Raw genomic sequence first — 23,664 nt, forward strand, 5'->3', positions numbered from 1 at the left:
TAGAAGTCCTACTGTCCTAATCAGAGAATCTTGCTGTGTGTATGGGCACTGTGCAATCTCTATGATGGTATCCTGCAATGTATGTGGGACAAGAAGTCCTACTGTCCTGATCATAGGTTCATGCTCTGTGTATTTGTACTGTGCAATCTCTATGATGGTATCCTGCAATGTATGTGGGGCAAGAAGTCCTACTGTCCTGATCAGAGAATCTTGCTGTGTGTATGAGCACTGTGCAATCTATGATGGTATCCTGCAATGTATGTGGGACAAGAAGTCCTACTGTCCTGATCAAAGGCTCTTGCTGTGTGTATGGGTACTGTGCAATCTCTATGATGGTATCCTGCAATGTATGTGGGACAAGAAGTCCTGCTGTCCTGATCAGAGGCTCTTGCTCTGTGTTTGGGTACTGTGCAATCTCTATGATGGTATCCTGCAATGTATGTGGGGCTAGAAATCCTGCTGTCCTGATCAGAGGCTCTTGCTGTGTGTATGGGTACTGTGCAATCTCTATGATGGTATCCTGCAATGTATGTGAGACAAGAAGTCCTACTGTCCTGATCAGAGGCTGTTGCTGTGTGTATGGGTACTGTGCAATCTCTATGATGGTATCCTGCAATGTATGTGGGGCAAAAAGTCCTGCTGTCCTGATCAGAGGCTCTTGCTGTGTGTATGGGTACTGTGCAATCTCTATGATGGTATCCTGCAATGTATGTGGGGCTAGAAGTCCTGCTGTCCTGATCAGAGGCTCTTGCTGTGTGTATGGGTACTGTGCAGTCTCTATGATGGTATCCTGCAATGTATGTGGGGCTAGAAGTCCTGCTGTCCTGATCAGAGGCTCTTGCTGTGTGTATGGGTACTGTGCAGTCTCTATGATGGTATCCTGCAATGTATGTGGGGCTAGAAGTCCTGCTGTCGTGATCAGAGGCTCTTGCTGTGTGTATGGGTACTGTGCAATCTCTATAATGGTATCCTGCAATGTATGTGGGGCTAGAAGTCCTGCTGTCCTGATCAGAGGCTCTTGCTCTGCACAAATTGTTCAAAATAGGCAATTATTAACGGGAGAATGGTTATATGGAAATAATACACTAAAGATCATTCACAATGACAACTGTAAAAAACATCTCCTGAAAAGGTGGTCAGTCCTGTCCGAGTTCACCCAAATCCAGCAATGATTGGACAGTGTGACAGGTGACCACTACAGTCAATCATTGGTTGCAGCGGTGACCTCACTCAGTGATTGGCAGCAGCAGTCACATGTGTCAACATTTTATTGTTGGAGCCTCAGACACAGGACAGTTTGATGAGACAGTAAGGGGCTGTAAGCAGGTACTGCGTTTGGGAGTCGGTGTAGGGTCACCATTTTTTAGAACATGGAACCCGGTAAGAGTCGGTCGTGTGGCTTAGATACAGGGTGAATTTGGATCATAGCTTCCTCGAGATAAAGAAATATTTGATCTGTCTCAAACCAGATTCTGTTAACTCCTCATCTGCCATGTATCGCAGTGTATGCTTTTATAATTAGTATGTGATTTATCACTTGTCTAAGCACATTTATTTGTGTTTCATCGTTTTGCAAAAAATATTTTGGGGTAGCAAAAATGTTTTTAAACTATATAATAAACGCTAAATTTAAACTCTCTCACTTCCGACATTCTACAAATATCTCGTGAAAAAGTGGTCACAGGTGCCCACTGCAATCAATCACTGACTGCAGAGGTGACGTCTTCACTACAGTCACTTATTGGCAGCAGCAGTCATATGTCATGTCAACGGGAAAGGTTTATTCTGATTTAATGTCAGATATTGAGAGAAACATGCATATGTGTCTTTTTATATAGTGTATGTTTCACCTGTATGTGGGGCTAGAAGTCCTGCTGTCCTGATCAGAGGCTCTTGCACAAATTGGTCAAAATAGGATATTATTAATGGTTGTATGGAAATAATACACTAAAGATCATTCACAATCACAACTGTAAAAAAATCTTCTGAAAAGGTTGTCAGTCCTGTCACTGTTCACCCAGATCTCGCGATGATGTGACTTGTGACCACCGCAATAAATCATTTGTTGCAGTGACCTCACTCAGTGATTGGCAGCAGCAGTCACATGCGTCAACATTTCATTGATGGAGCCTCAGACACAGGACAGTCAGGGACTCTAAACAGGGACTACGTTTGGGAGTCGGTGCTGTGTCTTGTGTCCTGTAGCTGCCCTGTAGCTGTGTCTTGTGTCCTGTAGCTGTGTCTTGTGTCCTGTAGCTGTGTGGCGTGTCCTGTAGCTGTGTGGCGTGTCCTGTAGCTGTGTGGCGTGTCCTGTAGCTGTGTGGCGTGTCCTGTAGCTGTGTGGCGTGTCCTGTAGCTGTGTGGCGTGTCCTGTAGCTGTTTCTTTTGTCCTGTAGCTGTGTCTTGTGTCCTGTAGCTGTGTGGCGTGTCCTGTAGCTGTGTGGCGTGTCCTGTAGCTGTGTCTTGTGTCCTGGAGCTGTTTCTTTTGTCCTGGAGCTGTTTCTTTTGTCCTGGAGCTGTTTCTTTTGTCCTGTAGCTGTGTGGCGTGTCCTGTAGCTGTGTCTTGTGTCCTGTAGCTGTGTCTTGTGTCCTGGAGCTGTGTCTTGTGTCCTGGAGCTGTGTCTTGTGTCCTGTAGCTGTGTCTTGTGTCCTGTAGCTGCCCTGTAGCTGTGTCTTGTGTCCTGTAGCTGTGTGGCGTGTCCTGTAGCTGTGTGGCTTGTCCTGTAGCTGTGTCTTGTGTCCTGGAGCTGTTTCTTTTGTCCTGGAGCTGTTTCTTTTGTCCTGGAGCTGTTTCTTTTGTCCTGTAGCTGTTTCTTTTGTCCTGTAGCTGTGTGGCGTGTCCTGTAGCTGTGTCTTGTGTCCTGTAGCTGTGTCTTGTGTCCTGGAGCTGTGTCTTGTGTCCTGTAGCTGTGTCTTGTGTCCTGTAGCTGCCCTGTAGCTGTGTCTTGTGTCCTGTAGCTGTGTCTTGTGTCCTGTAGCTGTGTCTTGTGTCCTGGAGCTGTTTCTTTTGTCCTGTAGCTGTTTCTTTTGTCCTGTAGCTGTTTCTTTTGTCCTGTAGCTGTGTCTTGTGTCCTGTAGCTGTGTCTTGTGTCCTGTAGCTGTGTCTTGTGTCCTGGAGCTGTGTCTTGTGTCCTGGAGCTGTGTTTTGTGTCCTGGAGCTGTGTTTTGTGTCCTGGAGCTGTGTCTTGTGTCCTGGAGCTGTGTCTTGTGTCCTGGAGCTGTGTCTTGTGTCCTGGAGCTGTGTCTTGTGTCCTGGAGCTGTGGCTTGTGTCCTGGAGCTGTGGCTTGTGTCCTGTAGCTGTGGCTTGTGTTCTGTAGCTGCGTGGCGTGTCCTGTAGCTGTGTCTTGTGTTCTGTAGCTGTGGCTTGTGTAGCACCCTGAGGATTCGGCTGCTACAGGGGTATTGCACCTCAACCAGAGGTGTGGTATTCCACTCCCGGGTAAGGATGGAGTGTGGATCTGAGCTCAGAAAGCTGCATGCACTACACACATCCCATTTCCGAGGAACAGACCAACGGTACTCCCACTTAGAAATGTGCAGGTACGACCGAGTCTGTTCCTGGCTGGAGTGGGAGGGGGGTGGTACATCCCAGTAGTGTAGGGGCAGATAGGGGGAGCAGCCTGGGTAAAGTTAGGAGCTCATTGGGTGCTGGTCACCTGAGCTCACACATAGAGGGAGTATATAAGGTGGGCACCATCTAAGATCAGGGTCAGTCAGTCAGTCAGTCAGTCTGAGAGAAGTCAGCCTTTTGCAGAGAAGCCAGAGGAAGAGAGCAGAAGAGCAGAGCAGCCCCAGAGAGAGTGAGAGAGGAGAGAAAGAAAGACCCAGAGGGGGAGACAGAAGGAACTCTGAGAACCCAAGTACAACCCTAGGGTGAAGAGTTGGCAACAGGGTACCGGATCCCAAACTGGTGGGGGCTAAAGCATACCTCAGCCAGAGACCGGAGGCCGTGGGCAGGATCTGCCACGGCCACCCACCACATCCACCCTGAAGGCAAACCACGTGTAGGGTCAGGGAACCCAAGGCCAAGGGTCTCCCAACAGAAGGCCCGAGGGAGCTGGACCTAGGTGGATCCCTGGTGGGGACGGCCAGAAGAAAGGACAAGAAGGAGGGCTCAGGGACACGCTCCGGACTTGCTTGGGGGTTGGCTGAATCCAGGACCTGGTGGACGCAGCACGGCTCGGGTGGTCACTCAAGGCCGGAGTGACCGGAATATCTGCAGTAAGTAAACACCCTGAACTGCACAACCCGACTCTGTCTGTAATTATCATCTACGCTGCACCACCACAACCCCCATCCTCTGCACCTGACCCCCTGAGGCCATACCCCTCCCGTTGGGGGTTATACTATCTAAAGCTGCACCAACACCATCAGCCTCAGCGGACCCTGCTGCAGCGGCGGCCGTAGTGACCGCAATCCAACGGGTGGCGTAGTCGACATAAAGAACTTTAGTAACATCAGTAAGGACTGCCACACACTGAGCTTGACACCCTGGGCACGGACCGGGTCACAGCCACTCGGAGACTACAACCCCCATCTGATCCGGCTCCGGGTATCCCCAACAACACTGGCCCAGGGGGCGCGTCAACTTTGGCGTAGTCGGCAGGATTACGTGCCCACAACAACCGGGTACTGCGTGCCTGAAGAAAAGAACAAGTTTACCTCAAAAAGAAGTCTCCTGTCGGTTCCGGAGGGTCCCCGCCATCGGACCCCATCACAGGTCGTTTCCCGCCGGTTGTCCGCCATTAACAGCTTTTTCCCGCCATCTGCAGAGTTTCCCGCCACTGGGAGACGATTCCCGCCATTTCCAAAGGTTTCCCGCCTTGGAAGAGCGGACGCCATTATGGGCGTGCCAGAGGGTGGCAAGAGGCCACCTCCCATCGTGGGCCAGGACCGAAAATGGCGCCAAAAGTGGAAACCGCCCCCACCAACAGAGACTGTGATGCTAGAGGTGTCTGTCAGCGTGAAAGAACTGCCCCTGGAGCTGACAATCACCAAGTGGCCCCGGAACCGCCCTCGAAGTGGGAGGACTGAGAAGAAGAGAGCAAAGATGGGTGTCGCCCGGAGACAAGAGGCCTGGAGCAGAGTCCAGAAAGAGCCTACCCGGAGATGGAGGGAGAGCCAGGCAGCACCGACCCAGTGGTCAGGAGCCTGATGCGGGCCGCCACTCCAGGCAGCACCGACCCAGTGGTCAGGAGCCTGTTGCCGGTCGCCACTCCAGAAGGCCTGCTGGAGACAACGGGAGGAGAGCAGAGCAGCACCGACCCGTTGGTCAGGAGCCTGCTAGAAGCAACGACCCCACTAGGCTTAGTGGAGGTCTTGGCACAGCTCCCCCGAGATCGGGAGTGTGCACAGACTGCGCTGGAGGGCCTCGCACGGAGGATGGCCCGGGTGCAGCGAGAGACGTTAGCAGAATGGAGCCGTGAGATGGTCCAGCAGACAAGAACTCGTCAGCGGAGCACGCCACCCGAGACGAGGAGACAGACCGCCTCTGAGGATGGTGCAGGAGGACTGAAGGCCGGAGACGGCGCCGAGAAGGGAGCCGAACGAAGGGAGGCAGGTAAAGGGGACGTCTCTACCCCAAACCGGGAAACCGTGTACCTGCCCCAGCTCCCCGTCGCAGAGCCCGAAGTATCCCCTGCCGTGCCCGTCGCTGCAACGTCACCGCCGCAGACTAGGCCACAACCGGAAGCCGCAGCCGCGACCCCTGTGACGTCACACGCCTCGACCCCGAGCGTGACCAAGCAGGAAGTACCACCAGCCTGGTCGCAAGGCCTAGTACCCCCGGGCGCCGCAATACCAACAGCGCCCCCTACCTCCGCGGAGCCACCGGCCTGGTCGCAGGGCCAAGTAGCCCAGGGCGCCGCCGTCCTTACGGTGCCCTTCACTTTCCAGGTGCCCCAGGCCTGGCCGCAAGGCCTGGGCAACCCGGGTGCCACCACCACCGCGCCCATAAAACCAAGAGTGCCGCATCTGGGAGAAGATCTGTTCGCCCAACATACGTGCCCGGATGGGCAGCCCTTTATATGGCCACCGGAGTTTCACCATCCCCGACTCCGGAAAGAGAGACCCCTAGACGAACCCCTGATTCCGGTTCCAAAGCCCGTAAAAAGGACCTCGCCCCCGCTAGAGGAGGCACAGTTTGAGTGGGACCCCACCGGAGAAGATCTCATGGGGTTCACTCAGGAGACCCGGGCAGCTGCAGCGGAGCGTGCAGAGTGCTGCCGGCAGCAGCTCGAGGTCTTCGAGAGGGAGCGGAGAGAGAGGCGGGTCCGGGAACAAAAAGCCCAAATAAAGAGCGCGGAGCAGAAGAGCCGGGCCAGGAGGAGTCCCCGTGCAGCTCATGGTCCCCCTTCCACCGGGACTGTGATCAAGTTCAATATGCAGCACGGGTGGGGCTTCATCCGAGATCACCGCACCCCAGGCGACGTCTTCGTGACAAGAAGAGACGTTGAGTCCCACCTACCGGAGGGACACAGAGGACGTGACCTGTATATAGGGGACGAGGTCACCTTCACCCGGCACAAGTGTGCCAAAGGACCCTACGCCCTCCATGTGCATCGCCTGACGGAGGAGGAGCTGCGGTGTGAAGAGGAGCAAGAGGACCCGGACGGGTCTGAAGCTAAAGTTAATCACAAAGAAAGAGCAGGAGGACGTCGTCGTTGAGTACAGCAGAGTAGAAGCTGTATATAGTTGCCCGTCGGGGCACAGTGAACTGTTGCTGCTATTATAGTCCCCGTTGGGACCAGCGAATTGAACTGTTACCCGTATTTCCCTTAATCCCTCTGACCGAGGACTGAGAGCGGTCATCCCTTTCCTAAATACCTGGCCGAGGACTGAGAGCGGCCATATCCCCTTGTATATAGTTGCGCGTCCTAAAGCGCCCCCTACCGGTTTTATAGAAAACCATGTTTCTTCAAGAGACTGTCGCACATTACCCGGTCACAAGTCGCACAGTGACCGGAGGAGCTAGAAGCGAGGAAAAGTCTACAAGAATGTTTTATATGAAAAGTTTTATTGATATATATATATATATATAATGTTTTATATGATGTTTTATATGTTTATGTTATGAAAAAAAAAAAATTGTATGTTTGTGGATGTTTTTATATCTTACAGCCCGAGGACGTGCTGTGATTTACCAGGGGGGAATGTAGCACCCTGAGGATTCGGCTGCTACAGGGGTATTGCACCTCAACCAGAGGTGTGGTATTCCACTCCCGGGTAAGGATGGAGTGTGGATCTGAGCTCAGAAAGCTGCATGCACTACACACATCCCATTTCCGAGGAACAGACCAACGGTACTCCCACTTAGAAATGTGCAGGTACGACCGAGTCTGTTCCTGGCTGGAGTGGGAGGGGGGTGGTACATCCCAGTAGTGTAGGGGCAGATAGGGGGAGCAGCCTGGGTAAAGTTAGGAGCTCATTGGGTGCTGGTCACCTGAGCTCACACATAGAGGGAGTATATAAGGTGGGCACCATCTAAGATCAGGGTCAGTCAGTCAGTCAGTCAGTCTGAGAGAAGTCAGCCTTTTGCAGAGAAGCCAGAGGAAGAGAGCAGAAGAGCAGAGCAGCCCCAGAGAGAGTGAGAGAGGAGAGAAAGAAAGACCCAGAGGGGGAGACAGAAGGAACTCTGAGAACCCAAGTACAACCCTAGGGTGAAGAGTTGGCAACAGGGTACCGGATCCCAAACTGGTGGGGGCTAAAGCATACCTCAGCCAGAGACCGGAGGCCGTGGGCAGGATCTGCCACGGCCACCCACCACATCCACCCTGAAGGCAAACCACGTGTAGGGTCAGGGAACCCAAGGCCAAGGGTCTCCCAACAGAAGGCCCGAGGGAGCTGGACCTAGGTGGATCCCTGGTGGGGACGGCCAGAAGAAAGGACAAGAAGGAGGGCTCAGGGACACGCTCCGGACTTGCTTGGGGGTTGGCTGAATCCAGGACCTGGTGGACGCAGCACGGCTCGGGTGGTCACTCAAGGCCGGAGTGACCGGAATATCTGCAGTAAGTAAACACCCTGAACTGCACAACCCGACTCTGTCTGTAATTATCATCTACGCTGCACCACCACAACCCCCATCCTCTGCACCTGACCCCCTGAGGCCATACCCCTCCCGTTGGGGGTTATACTATCTAAAGCTGCACCAACACCATCAGCCTCAGCGGACCCTGCTGCAGCGGCGGCCGTAGTGACCGCAATCCAACGGGTGGCGTAGTCGACATAAAGAACTTTAGTAACATCAGTAAGGACTGCCACACACTGAGCTTGACACCCTGGGCACGGACCGGGTCACAGCCACTCGGAGACTACAACCCCCATCTGATCCGGCTCCGGGTATCCCCAACAACACTGGCCCAGGGGGCGCGTCAGCTTGTGTCCTGTAGCTGTGGCTTGTGTCCTGTAGCTGCTTGGCGTGTCCTGTAGCTGCGTGACGTGTCCTGTAGCTGCGTGGCGTGTCCTGTAGCTACGTGGCGTGTCCTGTAGCTGTGTGACGTGTCCTGTAGCTGCGTGCGTGTCCTGTGGCTGTGTCTTGTATACTGTAGCCGTGTCTTGTGTACTGTAGCCGTGTTTTGTGTACTGTAGCCGTGTCTTGTCTACTGTAGCCGTGTCTTGTATACTGTAGCCGTGTCTTGAATACTGTAGCCGTGTCTTGTCTACTGTAGCCGTGTCTTGTATACTGTAGCCGTGTCTTGTGTACTGTAGCCGTGTTTTGTGTACTTTAGCCGTGTCTTGTCTACTGTAGCCGTGTCTTGTGTCATGAAGCCGTGTCTTGTGTCATGAAGCCGTGTCTTGTGTTGTGTAGCTGTTTCATGTAGCTGTGTCTTGTGTCCTGTAGCTGTTTGGTGTGTCCTGTAGCTGCGTGGTGCATCCTGTAGTTGGGTGGTGCGTCCTGTAACTGGGTGGTGCGTCCTGTAGCTGGGTGGTGTGTCCTGTAGCTGGCTGGTGCGTCCTGTAGCTGGCTGGTGCGTCCTGTAGCTGGCTGGTGCGTCCTGTAGCTGGCTGGTGTGTCCTGTAGCTGGCTGATGTGTCCTGTAGCTGGCTGGTGTTTCCTGTAGCTGCGTGGTGCGTCCTGTACCTGCGTGGTGCGTCCTGTAGCTGCGTGGTGCGTCCTGTAGCTGCATGGTGCGTCAAGTAGCTGGTTGGTACGTCCTGTAGCTGGGTGGTGTGTCCTGTAGCTGGGTGGTGCGTCCTGTAGCTGGGTGGTGCGTCCTGTAGCTGGGTGGTGCGTCCTGTAGCTGGGTGGTGCGTCCTGTAGCTGGGTGGTGCGTCCTGTAGCTGGGTGGTACGTCCTGTAGCTGGCTGGTGTGTCCTGTAGCTGCGTGGTGCGTCCTGTAGCTGCGCGGTGCGTCAAGTAGCTGGGTAGTACGTCCTGTAGCTGGGTGGTGTGTCGTGTAGCTGGGTGGTGCGTCCTGTAGCTGGGTGGTGCGTCCTGTAGCTGGGTGGTGTGTCCTGTAGCTGGCTGGTGTGTCCTGTAGCTGCGTGGTGCGTCCTGTAGCTGCATGGTGCGTCAAGTAGCTGGGTGGTACGTCCTGTAGCTGGGTGGTGTGTCGTGTAGCTGGGTGGTGTGTCCTGTAGCTGGGTGGTGTGTCCTGTAGCTGGGTGGTGTGTCCTGTAGCTGGGTGGTGCGTCATTTTACTGCTCTCCATTTCAATTATCCAGTGCAATGTTTTATTAGTGGCTCATTCCTGGGCTTTACTTTCAGTACTGCTGATGACCCCTATGTGCACACTCATCTGTTATCTTGTCTTTCTATGTAGGAGTAATGCATGATCTACATATGAGTCTTCTTTCAGATAATCTACAAGCCTAGCATTACAACGTTGACATTTAGTTCCTTGAGAACTATGATTAGTAATAACAAAAAATCTGAATCAGTAACTTAGTTACCCTGTGTGTACTTTATATTCAGGAACTTGTTACAAAATTGTTGGAGTAATAATTAACTGACCCTTATCTTAAATTACATCCATTAACTCTTCTGCTCTTCAAAATGTGTCACAGGTTCCAATAGGATGGCTATATGACCTAACATATCAATGTACCTGAACTAAAATCTCAATACATCAGGCCACACATTTACTAAATTACATTGGTGGAAACAAGTAAGGAGGAAAAGCGACAAAAAGCTGTGTTATTTGCCCCCTAGCAAAGAATAAAAATGAAAGAACTTTACAGAATTATAATAATGTTGACCTATCCTTAGGCCTGTGGGGGTTCAACCTCTGGTGCCCCCACCTATCAAATTGTAGGCCTGTGTCGCACTGGAAGTGGCCCTACTCCATACATATGTGCAATAAAAGGCTCTCTCCCATGCAAGTTAATGCAAGAGAAACTACAGTACCGTTGCCAGCCACTACACAATGTGTAGCTGATCTACTATTGACAAGGGGTATGAATCTAATATTGATGACCTATCCTAATGAGAGCTATCTCAGGAACGCCTTTTAAAAGGAATCTATAAGCCCAAACTGACAGAGTAAACTGAACACACTGCCTTATAAAAGATGTAGAAAATGTAAAAATTGCACATTAAGTTCTGCAGTCGCTGCCTCCGTTCTGCAAAAAGGCAATTTTAAGCATATATGCTATTTAGGGTGCTCGGTGCACCCTTGGTGTGGCCAAGAGGCTCAGGGCACTGTTCCGGTAACAGGTTTTACATGCCTCCGACTGCCTTACTAGTGATTGACAGCACTGACTTGCCTGAGTCTTCTGGGCAGACAGTGCTCACTGCAGGCCAATCAGCGCTGTCAATCACCAGTGATGCAGTCAGGGGCATGTAAAACCAATTAGTGGAAAAGTGCACTGAGCCTCTTGGCCACACTAAGGGTACACTGAGCACCCTAATGAGCATGTTTGATTAATCTTGTGCTTTTGCAGAATGAAGGCAGTGATTAGAGCACTAAAAGTGCCATATTTACACCGGCTATATACCTTATAAGGCTGGTTTATTCTGCCATCATCCCTGCAGCTGTGCCAGTGCAGAAGGTGAGTATTTATTTATTTTTCAACAAGGGAGATTACTTAATTTAAAAGGGGTTGTCCAGCAAGTTACCGTATTTTTCAGACTATAAGATGCACTTTTTATTAAGAAAAACTCTTACTATGATGGAGGAGAACGCACCGCGCCCTTCTCAATCACAGAGAGAACTGCTCTCTCCTCCTGCCCGACACTGATCTATGTGATCGGTGCAGAGCTGGAGAGGAAACTTTCAGTTTTTTGTGATTTTAGTACATTTTTCACATTCACATTTTTGGTGAGGCTCTCACCATAGGACCTATAGCAGTCGTATAGGACGCCTCTATTGTACAGTATACACCCGGCATGTTTTGTTTCTCAGTTAGATTTCTGTGGGATATAATCCAGTGAGACACGAGCGTTGATCAGAGGTGCACTGTCTAGACACTGTAAGGATGTTGCAATGATGGAATATTAATTGGAAAGTTTCTGTTTCAGCTTCCTGGTGACCTAAGAAGAAAAAGGACCCCATGCTTCAAAGAAATGTCTCTAATTTGTAGTAAAGAGTTAAAAGGTACACAATAAACAATAAATGGCACCTTTAACTTCATTAGCTAAAATGCATGGCTAATACTAAATTTTAAGTTAGCTTGGTGACGTAAAACAAATCCTACAACTGCAGGTTCCTGAACCTTTGGCTGTCCAACTCCAAGCTACCAATCTGAGACCGTCAGAGCATGCTATAGGTTGTAGTTCTGGAGACCCGTAGATCATGGACTATTGTCATAGATGTCGCATATATTTAAAATAATATTTATGCACCTATAGAATCATACCATGCCTGCATAAGGCCCTGTTCACATCACGCTGTTGCACTCCTGATGTACCATATACCACAGACAGAAGGCTGTGATTTATCCCAGAAGTCACACGTGTATGTCACTCATACTGTTTTATAGATTAGCGTAGTCTACTACGCCTTTCTATACTTTTTATGTGGCATATTCTGACCCAATGGAGTTCAGAAGGCATACTTTTTTCTCCTTCTGGTGATTGGAGCCCCATGGCTAGGCTTGTACGCTGAGAGCATTTTTCGGGATGCACACTAAGCACACATCGCTGTGAGCATTTGGCTTCATTCTCTGCATGCAGGTTTTTTTTTTCAGCCACAAACAACAAAGCCTGAAAACAAATGTGTGGTTGAAAGATTTTTGCATTTCATGATCCATTCTTAGGTTTGCTGCATGCCAAAACTGCATCAAAATCGTAAATGTGAATGAGACCCTTGGTTTTAAAACCAGTGCATCACCTATTTTCTGATATATTCTTGTATACAATGAGGGGTCGTCTATACTGATGGATTGATAGCTAACCACGACTGCCACGGATGATGTCCTTATGAGTGGCTAATCACTGGTACCATTGCGATCAGCTGATGTGTTGTCATTCTGGGCAACATATCTCTGAGGATAAGTGGGCACTGGCGGCAGATTTCTGGGGAGCACAGACCATACCCTTAGGTAAGTACAGCATATTGGCACAGTTTGTCGCTCTTTATTTTGCAGTCATACACTTTAGTTTAGATTTCCTCTTAAAGGACTTCTCTGAGCATATGACATTGGTGACCTTTCCTTTGGATGACACCCGGCACCCCTGCCCACTGCTATAAACTCAGATGTGGGCATTGCACCACTGGTCCTCTCAGTTAAGTGCGTGCACCAGCCGCTGCCCGTGCCCGCTGATCTGATATTGATTACCTGGCCTCTTCCTCTGATGGACCACTTTAAAAAGAACATTTTTTTTTCGCCATATCTTGAACGCCACCATTCCTGGACAGTGCATAAAAATAGGTGACTTTTTTTTCTTTGTCAGGAGCAAAATAGAAAATGACCGCTCCACTACAAAGACCCCAATTCATCAAGATTGACTTTTCGCACTGGAGAAAAATGTGCCAAATAATTTATTAAGAGGACATCAATGCACTGCACATGCTGTCCTGCTGCACACACAACATAGGGCAGAGGTTTTCTCTGCTCATTGTGAGAATGGGGCTTGGTTATTTTTTTTTTACATTTTCCAGTGTGGTTCAGTGGAAAAGCACCATACTTGGTGGGAAAAGGGCTTTCTGGGACATCATATTGAGTTTGTCGGGCACCGTGGGAGCATCATACTTTTGGGGAGACACTGTGCTGGTATTATATTGTTTATATATAGAGAGGATTTTGGGGGCATCATACTGTGTGGGAGGCATCATGCTGTGTGGGTGAGTACTGTGGAGGCACCTTGCTTTGTGTCGGGCACTGTGAGAATTAAAATTTTTGTGTTGTGCACAGTGGGGTCAATGTGCCAGGTTCTCTGGGGGTTTTATAAAGAGTAAGAGAAGCAGTGTGGGGGCATCATACCATGGGGGGCAATTTGGGGACATCATACTGTATGGGAGATATTGGGGGCATTTGAATGTGTGTGAGGCACTGTGGGGCCATTACTGTATAGGGGGTACTGTGGGGGCTTCATTATATACATGAGAGGCACTGAGGAGGTGTCTTGTCATGTGGCACGATAATGTGTGAGGATTAGTGATGAGCGAGTATGTTCTGTTAACCCTTTCGGCACATTCTCGGGTGCTCGCCGAGTATCTTCAGCGTGCTCGGGTGTTATGTTTTAGTCACCCCAGGCTCATGATTTGCGACTGTTTAACAACTTTAATACATGTGAGGAATGCATGTTTCTTAGGCATTGCTCACATGTATTAAGGCTGTCAAACAGTCGCAAATCATGAGCACAGAGTGACTAAAACATAACACCCGAGCACTCTGAAGACACTCGGCGAGCACCCGAGCATTCTCTTAAATCCCAAGTAACGCGCTCATCACTAGTGGGGATACAATGTGGGCTGTGTGGGAGGGGCACTGTGGAGGCATCCTAAAATGTATGTGACGCGCCCCCTGGGCCATGTTTGGGGAATACCCGGAGCCGGATCCGTTGGGGGTGGTAGTCCTCGTGGCGGTGACCCGGTCCGTGCCCAGGGTGTCAAACTAAGTGGCGATGTTTTTAGTGGCAGATGTGATATTGTTCGACTACGCCACCCGTTGAATGCGGTTATGAAACCGCCGCTGCAGGGCAGACCGCTGAGGCCGGTGGTACGGTTGTGCAGCGTGGATAGTATAACCCCCAACGGGAGGGGTATGGCCTCAGGGCAGCGGACGTGGATGATGGGGATGGTAGAATTGCACGCAGGCACCAGGAACCACTCAGAGACGGTGCGGTGTAGTTCAGGGTCTTTACTGGTGACAAAGATAGACCCTCCCGGGAGTACTGGCTAGCGGTCAGTCCGTGAGCAGACAGGATCTCCCCTGGCCAGGCGGAGTTGTAGGCCTCCCCAACTAACTGTACTCTTCTTGGCTACCTTGCTAGAAGCGGGTAAAAGTAGCCCACGTCCCTGAGTGTACCGTGTGGTGCTCACCCGTATGGCCGGTGACTCGGGGCCTTCTGGTAGCCTCCGCTCCACGACGGCGGTGCTGGTCCCTTGCGTGTGACCGTGCCTTCGGGTTTCTTGGCCAGAGGACCTGAAATCCCCTGCCGGTCGGTTTCTGCTGCTGGGTATGGAACAGTCCCCACAGCCTCGGACTCCGTGTCCGGTGAGATCTCTTCAGCCAAGGCGAGCTATCTAGCTTCCAACCTCTGGCACTCACTCCTGCTCCTACAGAGCTCCTGTTGTCACTTTCCCTGCAACTGCTCCACACCAGACCAGACTGTGTCTCTGTCTGGGACTCCTCTTCTTCTCTTCTTTTTTTCTTTCTCTAACCTAACCCCACCTCAGCCCCAGTTATATAGGGGAAGTTCTTCCCCTCCCAGGACTGGGCAGGAGGTGTGGCATGCTTAGGGTTCCTGACCAGGAGACCTCCCACCTGCTCACAGACGTAATATTGCTATTACTGTGGTAACCAGAACCCTGGGGTGCCACATATGGGGGAAATAAAAATGTGTGGAGGGCACTGTGGTGGCACTATACAATATGCGAAAGGGGGCACATCAATGTGTGTCGGTGGGCATCTTTGATCTTTGGGGCATCATACTGTGTGGAAGGTCATTGTGTGAGCATCATACTATGGGAAAGCCATGAACGGGATATTAAGCCTGTCTGGGAAGGCTAAGGGACATCACTACCGGCACTATTTTTGTATGGGCGCACAAAAATTACTGAGCGGTGTTAGGAGAGTGGCTAAGCTGTAAAAATAAATTGGTACGATATGTGTTCCTCTTTGTTGTTTTTCAGAGTTGGGACTTTTGCATGAATTGCTTTAAAATAGCGAATAATTCCTAATAGGAAATATTGTAGCTATAATATAAGAGAAGTGATAAATATTATTTTGTAGACTGGAAAATCATGTATGTCACTTTACTGAGATCTCCAATTTTGCAAGTTTTCTGATATTTTTCTGTGATCTCCCTGTAAATCTAAGGTGCCTAATAACTATCGTGTGCCATCTATATCCTCCCAGTGCAAACGTTTCCTAATATCATTACGCTTCATTTAAAATCCATTTTTTTCCAGTGCTTGATGAATCTGGGCCAAAGCTGCTCAAGTATTTTACAAAATCCAACTTGACATTCATAAGCATTAAAACGGCAAATGATAAAGCAAGGAGTCTTTTTATAGAAACCCTGAAATGAAGAGCCTGACACTTAGAAAGTACTTACAGCTCTTTTGTGTGTATTTATAGACTCCAGAAATTGTCGTCGGCTTCTGCTGTTATCTGCATCTTCCAAACAGAACGCCCCAAAGTAAAGGTGATTTCACAGATAGGAGAAATATGCCGCCAGCAAAACACTTGTAGTAAGTGTGCCGAGAAACGACTGAACCATAAGGGTATGTCCACAAGATGCCATCACACTGCGTTTTTTTCCCCACGATTTTCGGAAATTGCAGTAAAAATACATTTTTTTTCTGCAGGTTTCAAAATTAGGGGCAAAAAATCTGTGTTTTAACTACAATTGATTGCCGCATCACTTAGAATAAAAACCAAACCAGAATCCCAATATGCAGAGACTGTGTTTCAGGGTGTTGCCCCTCATCAGTGCAGACTATGAGATCTGATTTGGCTGGGTTCAAGGCTTAAGACTAGGATCTAAGGGCTAAGGTTTCTCCTTGTGAAGAGTGACAAGTCAGGCCTGGCATGTCAGAGTGAGGAGACTTGAACGCTATGCATGCCAGGCCTGGCTTATCACTCTCCACAAGGAGAAACCTTACCCCTTAGATTCCTTTTCTACCACAAGAACATTGGCTTTGCATCCTAATTGTCTAAAAATACCAAGTTGACCATGCTCACCGTTTAGATCCCACTCCCTACCTGTGCCGATGATGCTGTGGCTGATGGCAGCTTACATGGACACCTGATACTGTAAATGCCATAAGTTTGTGTAGTACACCATTACTGCAGCTAGCTATGGGCTTCCACAGGCATATGTTAATGTAGTATACTTCATGATATTGCAGAGGTATGCCAGATACAGGTAAGGATCATACCTAAGGACATAGAAAATAATTTCAGAATTTCATTTTTCTAAGTTTTGTCAGAAATCTTGAGCTTATAGTCTCTGTATTCTTTCCAGTAAGTTTTTAGTTTATAAAAGTTCTTTGGTCTTTCTCCATTCATAACTATCACAAGTGATCAGACGATCGCAGCTTCAAGTCCCCTAAGGGGACTAACAAGTACAGTAAAAAGTGAAAAAAGTTTTTTAAAAATATGAAAAAAATAAACAAAAAAACACAAAAGTTCACATGACCCCCTTTTGCCATGTTAAAAATAAAACAATTAAAAAAATAAAAATACCCATACAGTAGTGTTCAAAAACATGAGTTAAGCACAAAATCTTTACACTAGTTTTCATTTCCATGCATTGGGAACATTGCACACTGTTTTCTAATTCAAAACATGAAGAGAAATGTATATCACTTTTAACTACTTTACAGAAAATAGCAACAAATGAACATTGGGCTGTTCAAAAAAATAGCAGTGTCTGTATTTGTCTTTACAAACTCACAATATGTACTCTTTTTTTTTTTTTTAGGAGTTGGCATTCCTGTGAATCACTAACCTAATATTTAGTTGTATACCCACAGTTTTTTAGAACTGCTTCACATCTATGTTGCATAGAGTCAACCAACTTCTGGCACCTGTCAACTGTTATTCCAGCCCAGGATGCTTTGACTACATCCCACAATTTTTTGGCATTTGTTGGCTTTGCCTCAGAAACGGCATTTTTGATGTCACCCCACAAGTGTTCTATCGGATTAAGGTTCGGGGATTGGGCTGACAACTCCATAACCTCAATTTTGTTGGACTGGAACCAAGATTTTGCTCATTTACTGATGTGTTTAGGGTTGTTGTCTTCATTTCAAGGGCATATCCTCTTCAGCGTAAGGCAAAATGACCTCTTCAAGTATTTTAATATATGCAAACTGGTCAATGATCCCTGGTATGCGGTAAATAGGTCCGGCACCATAGTAAGAGAAACATGCCCATTTCATGATGCTTGCACCACCATGCTTCACTGTCTTCAGAGTGTACTGTGGCTTGAATGCAGAGTTTGGGGGTCGTCTGACGAACTGTCTGCAGCCCTTGGACCCAAAAAGAACAATTTTACTTTCATCAGTCCACAAAATGTTTCTCCATTTCTCTTTAGGCCAGTTGATGTGTTCTTTGGCAAATTGTATCCACTTCAGTACGTCTTCAGTGGGACTTTGCGGGGACTTCTTGCTAACCGATTTGCTTCACACAGGCGTCTTCTAACTGTCACAGTACTCACAGGTAACTTGAGACTGTCTGTGATCATCCTGGCGCTGATCATTGGCTGAGCCTTTGCCATTCTGGCTATTCTTCGATCCATTTGAATGGTAGTCTTCTGTTTTCTTCCACGTCTCTCTAGTTTTGCTTTCCATTTTAAACCATTGGAGATCATTTTAGCTAAACAGCCTATCATTGTCTGCACTTCTTTATACGTTTTTCCCTCTCCAATCAACTTTTTAATTAAAGTACGCTGTTCTTCTGAACAATGTCTGGAACGACCCATATTTCTCAGGCTTTCAAGGAGAAATGCATGTACAACATGTGCTGGCTTTACCCTTAAATAAGGGCCACCTGATTCACACCTGTTGCCTCACAGAATGATTGACCTCACTAACTGAACTCCACACTGCTATTATTTTGAACACACACCTTTCAATTAATTATTCAAATACACAGACTCAAAAACATGTAGATCATGAATGCGGAGTCTGTTGGTTTTCTTAGGCTGTGTGCCCACTATGCGTTTTTTAAGCGTTTCCGCAGCGGCAATTCCGCTGCAGAAACGCTTAAAAAACGCTTGGTAGAAGGCCTGCCATGTTCCCCAATGATAATCCGCATGTGCTGTGCACATGCTGCGGAAATTTCCGCTGCGGATTATCATTGCGGAAAAAAACGCAGCACTACCAATTATTTTGCGGAAGCGCTGTGTTTTCGCCGCCATTGACTTGCATTGGAGCGCTTGGATTCCGCATCACTGCATCTGTACATGCAGATTCCATGCGTTTCAATATGTGGATGGTACCCGGGTCCGGAGGAAAGGAGACTCCCCTCCGGACCCGGGTACCATAGAACCTGTAAAAAAAAGAATAAAATAAAAAATAAATATTATACTTACCTTTTGTGACACCCGGTGCCCTTGTCTCTGCTTGCCGGCAGCTTGTGGTGGACTCAAGGACCTGCGGTGACGTCATTTAATCATGTGACGAGTCACGCGACCGCTAACGACGGCAGGTCCTTTAGTCTACCGCGAGCTTCCGGCAAGCCAAGACGCATCGGATAAAGACATCGGGGGCCATCAGAAGGTAAGTATAATATTTATTTTTTTATTCTTTACCATTCTTTCGGTCACAGTATATAAATCCATGCCGTTTGCATGGATTTATATAGTGTGACCAAGTTGTCAAGTACTTTTGCAAGTGATGCTACGTAAAATCGCTTGGAAAGTGCTTGACACCCGTATGTGGAAATGCATGTGAAGAACGCGTCACGTCCGCATCTCCCTGGCAGGAAAAACGCATGTACAATCCACATGTACAATCCGCATGTACAATCCGCAAGCGTTTTTTATGCCAGGGAGATGCAGGAAAAAATCCGGAGCATTTCTGCATCGTGGGCACATAGTCTAAGAATCTACTGCACCAACTGGTAAATTGTTTGACATGTGGTAATATAATTTATACCAAAAACCGTGATTAATCTGGTTAGTCATATTGGACGGCTATTATTTTGAACACTACTCTATTTAGTATTGCTGCATTCTTAAAAGTCTAATGTAGCAAAATAAGTTAATCTGATTGGTAAACAGTAATGAGAAAAAAAGAGGTGATCAAAACATCGTATTTACCCCAAAATGGTATCTGTAAAATCGTCAGCTCAGGACGCAGAAAATAAGCCATCACACAGCCCCATATCCTGAAAACTTTACAGGTCTCGGAAATGGTGACAAAAGCAAAATTTAATTTCCACATTTTGTTTTCAGCACTTAAATAAAAAAAACTATAAATGTTTAGTATCTGATTTCTCATACTGACCTGTATAATCATATTGGCTGGTCAGTTTTATCATATAGTGAACATGGTGCATGAAAAAAACCCTCAAAAAACAATTGTGAAATTACACTTTTTTTTGCAATTTCAATGCACTTGGGAGTTTTTCTCCTGTGTTTCAGTACACTATGTGGTAGAATGAGTGGTGTAATTTAAAGTACAATTCGTCCCCCAAAAATCAAGCCCTCATATGGTTATATTGACGAAAAAATTAAAAAGTTATGACTCTTGGAAGGAGGGGAGGAAAAAAACGAAAGTGAAAAAAAACAAAACAGAAAATTGCCTTGTCATGAAGTTTGTTTTTTTTTATTGCCGCACTGATGTGTTACTAATCTAAGTTCCCTGTCCCTAGTCTTAAAGAGGTTGTCCACTACTTTTACATTGATCCTTAGGATTGGTCAAAAACGTGAGATCGGCAGGGGTCCGAAGCCCGGCACCCCCGCCGATCAGCCAATACTAATGGTGGCGGCTGCCACCAGCCGGAAGTACTCACTTGCTGAGCTGCTCCATCTTCTGGTAGTGGCCGGAGTAGGGTACTGCACATCTGCCTCATATTCAAATCAATAGGAGGTGGATATGTAGTAGCAAGTCCTGGCCACTACAAGTAGATGTAGCAGCTCGGCAAGTGAGTACTTGCGGCCGCCGACACCGATAGTAGCTGATCGGCGTGGGTGCTGGGTGTTGGATCCCGGCCAATCAGACATTGATGACCTATCCTTAGAATAGGTCATCAATGTAAAAGTAGTGGACAACCTTTTTAAACTAAGCAGCTGCTGTCTTCGGCCGTTCCCGGCTCCACTTCAGTTGTTTTCTGCAAGTTGTGACCTGCTGGATTGCTCCACTGTTTGCTGGATGACCCAGAAGTCTCAACTCAATGTAAGTCTATGAGAGCCAGAATGAGGGTCTCATAGACTTACACTGAGAGCTTGTGACCGTTACCTCTGACTTCTGGTCAGTTAAAAGTTGTAGTTACAAGATGGCAGCGCGGTTCCAGAGCGGCGCCTAGAAGAGCTGAAGATCGTAAGTGTAAGACTAGGGTCAGGGAACTTAGATTAGTTGCACCATTTCAGCTCTGAAATAAAAGAAAACAAAAAACGCTGGAGTGTTGCTTTAAACAAACAAATGAGTAATCTGGCAATTTTCTCACTAGTCACTAAGGCTTTTTTAGACTCTCACTTCATGTCTTTTCCTGACTTTACTGTGAAGTAAGTGGACTAACATCGTACCTTTTGTGATTACACATGCTCAGAAGTGGCATCAGCTGGCACTCCCTTTTTTTCTTTTCTATAGCTTAGTTCCTGTCTTTTCAGGACAAGTTTACAGCAGTTTCCTTGTTATCAAATGCAGGATTACAATGACAAGTAACTCCTCTATACACAGCTGATAACACAGGATCCACCAATCACAATAGGCGATGTCACAGCTTCCCTGCTCCCTCACCTTTGCACACGCTCAGATGCACCAGTACAAAAAGATAGAATCGGAGCCTGTTCATTGTGACTGTGTACATGTGTTGTTTCCTGAAACAGCAGACATTTAGAGTCTAAAAAAATCCCCAATGGCCAATGAGAAAATATCAAGATTTCTTTTATTCATTTTTAAAACAGGTTGCCACTTGGAAAAAAAACATTGCCGAAAAAAAAACAAAACATTTAGCTCAAAACCTTTGTTTTATAATGTTCATTTTTTTCATTTTTACTTTATATTTTAGTATTTCTAGAGGATTTGAACTAGGGGCTAATGGGAGCAGATAGACAGTGGCATCTAAATAGTTAACAGCAGCGATCGGGGTCTGCTCCTTGCCACTTCTCTTAGTGATTGATGCTGTCTGTGTAACACAGCCACCATCTGTCAATTATAAAGTAGGCTCCGCTCCTAAGCCCACTCCATACAGCCCTTAGCAACCTGTAATGAAAATGTCATCACAGATTGTTAAAGTGTAACTGTTGTTTAAATAGATATATTTTTTAATAAATTAATAGTACATATGAAAATAAGAAACATTGTAATATATCTTATTAGAGAAATATGCTTCTTTTTCCTTCTTGACTGATCATTCATTCCCAAATTCTCATTTCATGGTTAAAATTTGTCGTTAGTGAATATAGACTTTCCTAATACTGACACAGGAAATGACGGTGCTCATAGAGTTCTATGGAGAACTGTCATTTCTAGAGAACTTGCTGCAGAATGTCTGTGCCTGTCTGTAGCCCCTCCTCCCTCTGTGTCTGCCTTGTTTTCCTCCCCCCTCCACTCTCCATAGAATCTTATAAGCACCAATTGTCATTTCAGTAATCTTCACTGAACACAAATTTTGCATATTTATATATATTTTATATCAGAAAAGGTCAATAAATATTCCTCTGCCATAGAATCTTTACACACACAAACCACAGTTATAAACCTGGTTTAAGGAAGATATACAACAAAATCTAATAAAATCATTCTTTTATTTCCCCAATTTAAGAATATAATTCATGAAAATACAATAAAAGATAAGTAAAAGCAGAAACCTAAAAACATTAAAGGAGACCCCTCCAAATCAATTCAGTCACATATAGTGTTATCCCTAATTAATAAGAATTTTGATGTGACTCCAGGCCCATAACTAGGACAATAGAAAAAATTGCACTATTCCCACAAAAAAATGCTCTTAATTAATATTATGCACAGTATATAGAATACAAAGCCAAGTATCATAGATAAATATCAAGTACCAAAATAATTAGAGAATATATTCATATTATAAAGTGCCAAAGTAGTTCAAGTAAATATAGTGTAATTGGGACCTAAGTATTAGATGCCTATAGTAGTATCTAAATTGAGCCGGCCATTATACTTACAAAGGGATTATTGATAGCACTGTGTATCTGGAGGTCTCCTTAGAAGAACCTGCCCCGACGACGCCGTTTCACTAATGTGCTTCTTCAATAGGGGCACAAGGCTTGAAAAAGGTTCTATGAACCGAAACGTTGCCTCTTGGGCTCAATAAAGTCCATTTTTTTCTAAAAAATAATTTGGAATGCTGCCTTCTGATATACCTTTTTGATATGGAACAGTATGGAGGCCTGGCACCCATTAGTGAGTAACTGTTAAATGGTGCTGTTTTCAATATATTCTTTATATATATATATATATATATATACAGGGTGGTCCAAAAGTAGGTGGACAGAAAGTGTAATAAGGTTATGAAGGGGGAGATTTATCAAACATGGTGTAAAGTGAAACTGGCTCAGTTCCCCTTAGCAACCAATCAGATTCCACTTTTCATTTCTCACAGACTCTTTGGAAAATGAAAGGTGGAATCTGATTGGTTGCTAAGGGCAACTGAGCCAGTTTCACAGATCTAGTTTTGACAGATAGATCTCCCTCAAATCTGTTTTCTTTTCAGATAATTCAGATAAGACATAGTGGCAAATAATTTAAATACAGATCAAAGAAAATGGATTTTACCAGAGTATTGGAAATCTCAAAATGCTGAAACCGTTTGGGTTGAAACATTTGGTACTCAAGCCCCAAAGAGACGAACCATTTACTGCATTCATGACAAATTCAATGCCACTGGCTCAATCCTTAATGCTCCAAAAACTGGTCGACCCAAAACAGTCTGTACAGAAGATAATAAACAACTTGTTGCTGAAACATTTGTTCAGAGTCCAAAAACGTCCACCAGAAGAGCCTCTTTGGAATTGGGAATTTCACGAGCTTCTATCATGCGAATCCTGAAATCTATTGGGTGGAAAGTTATCGTCCACGTCTAATTCATGGTTTATTGGTGGATGATCCAGACAGGCGGCTGCAATTTAGTGTTTGATAAATCTCCCCCTTCATAACCTTATTACACTTTCTGTCCACCTACTTTTGGACCACCCTGCATGTGTGTATATATATATATATATATATATATATATATATATATATATATATATATATATATATATATATATATATATATACAGTGGTGGCCAAAAGTATTGGCACCCCTGCAATTCTGTCAGATAATGCTCCAGTTTCTTCCTGAAAATGATTGCAATCACAAATTCTTTGGTCTTATTATCTTCATTTAATTTGCTTGCAAGGAAAAAA

At 46.6% G+C, this 23,664-nt stretch overlaps 1 protein-coding gene across 4 annotated transcripts in view; it reads left to right on the top strand.

Annotated features, from left to right (window-relative positions):
- The window catches only part of PAK5 (p21 (RAC1) activated kinase 5), a 220,977-nt gene that overhangs the window by 47,902 nt on the left and 149,411 nt on the right, over positions 1-23,664 (top strand). Inside the window, exon 1 of one of the 4 annotated variants that reach the window (XM_073672239.1) lies at positions 11,465-11,535. The exons of the other annotated variants lie outside the window; for them this stretch is intronic. Coding sequence (XP_073528340.1) covers positions 11,505-11,535 — 31 coding nt within the window. The 5' untranslated portion in view covers positions 11,465-11,504. Of the gene's footprint in view, positions 1-11,464; positions 11,536-23,664 lie in introns of those variants that run through there. 4 annotated transcript variants of the gene reach the window in all.

The sequence above is a fragment of the Phyllobates terribilis genome, unplaced genomic scaffold, assembly GCF_046119375.1.
Source record: "Phyllobates terribilis strain yellow unplaced genomic scaffold, ASM4611937v1 Scaffold_3__8_contigs__length_932513732, whole genome shotgun sequence".
NCBI classification, from domain to species: Eukaryota; Metazoa; Chordata; class Amphibia; order Anura; family Dendrobatidae; genus Phyllobates; species Phyllobates terribilis.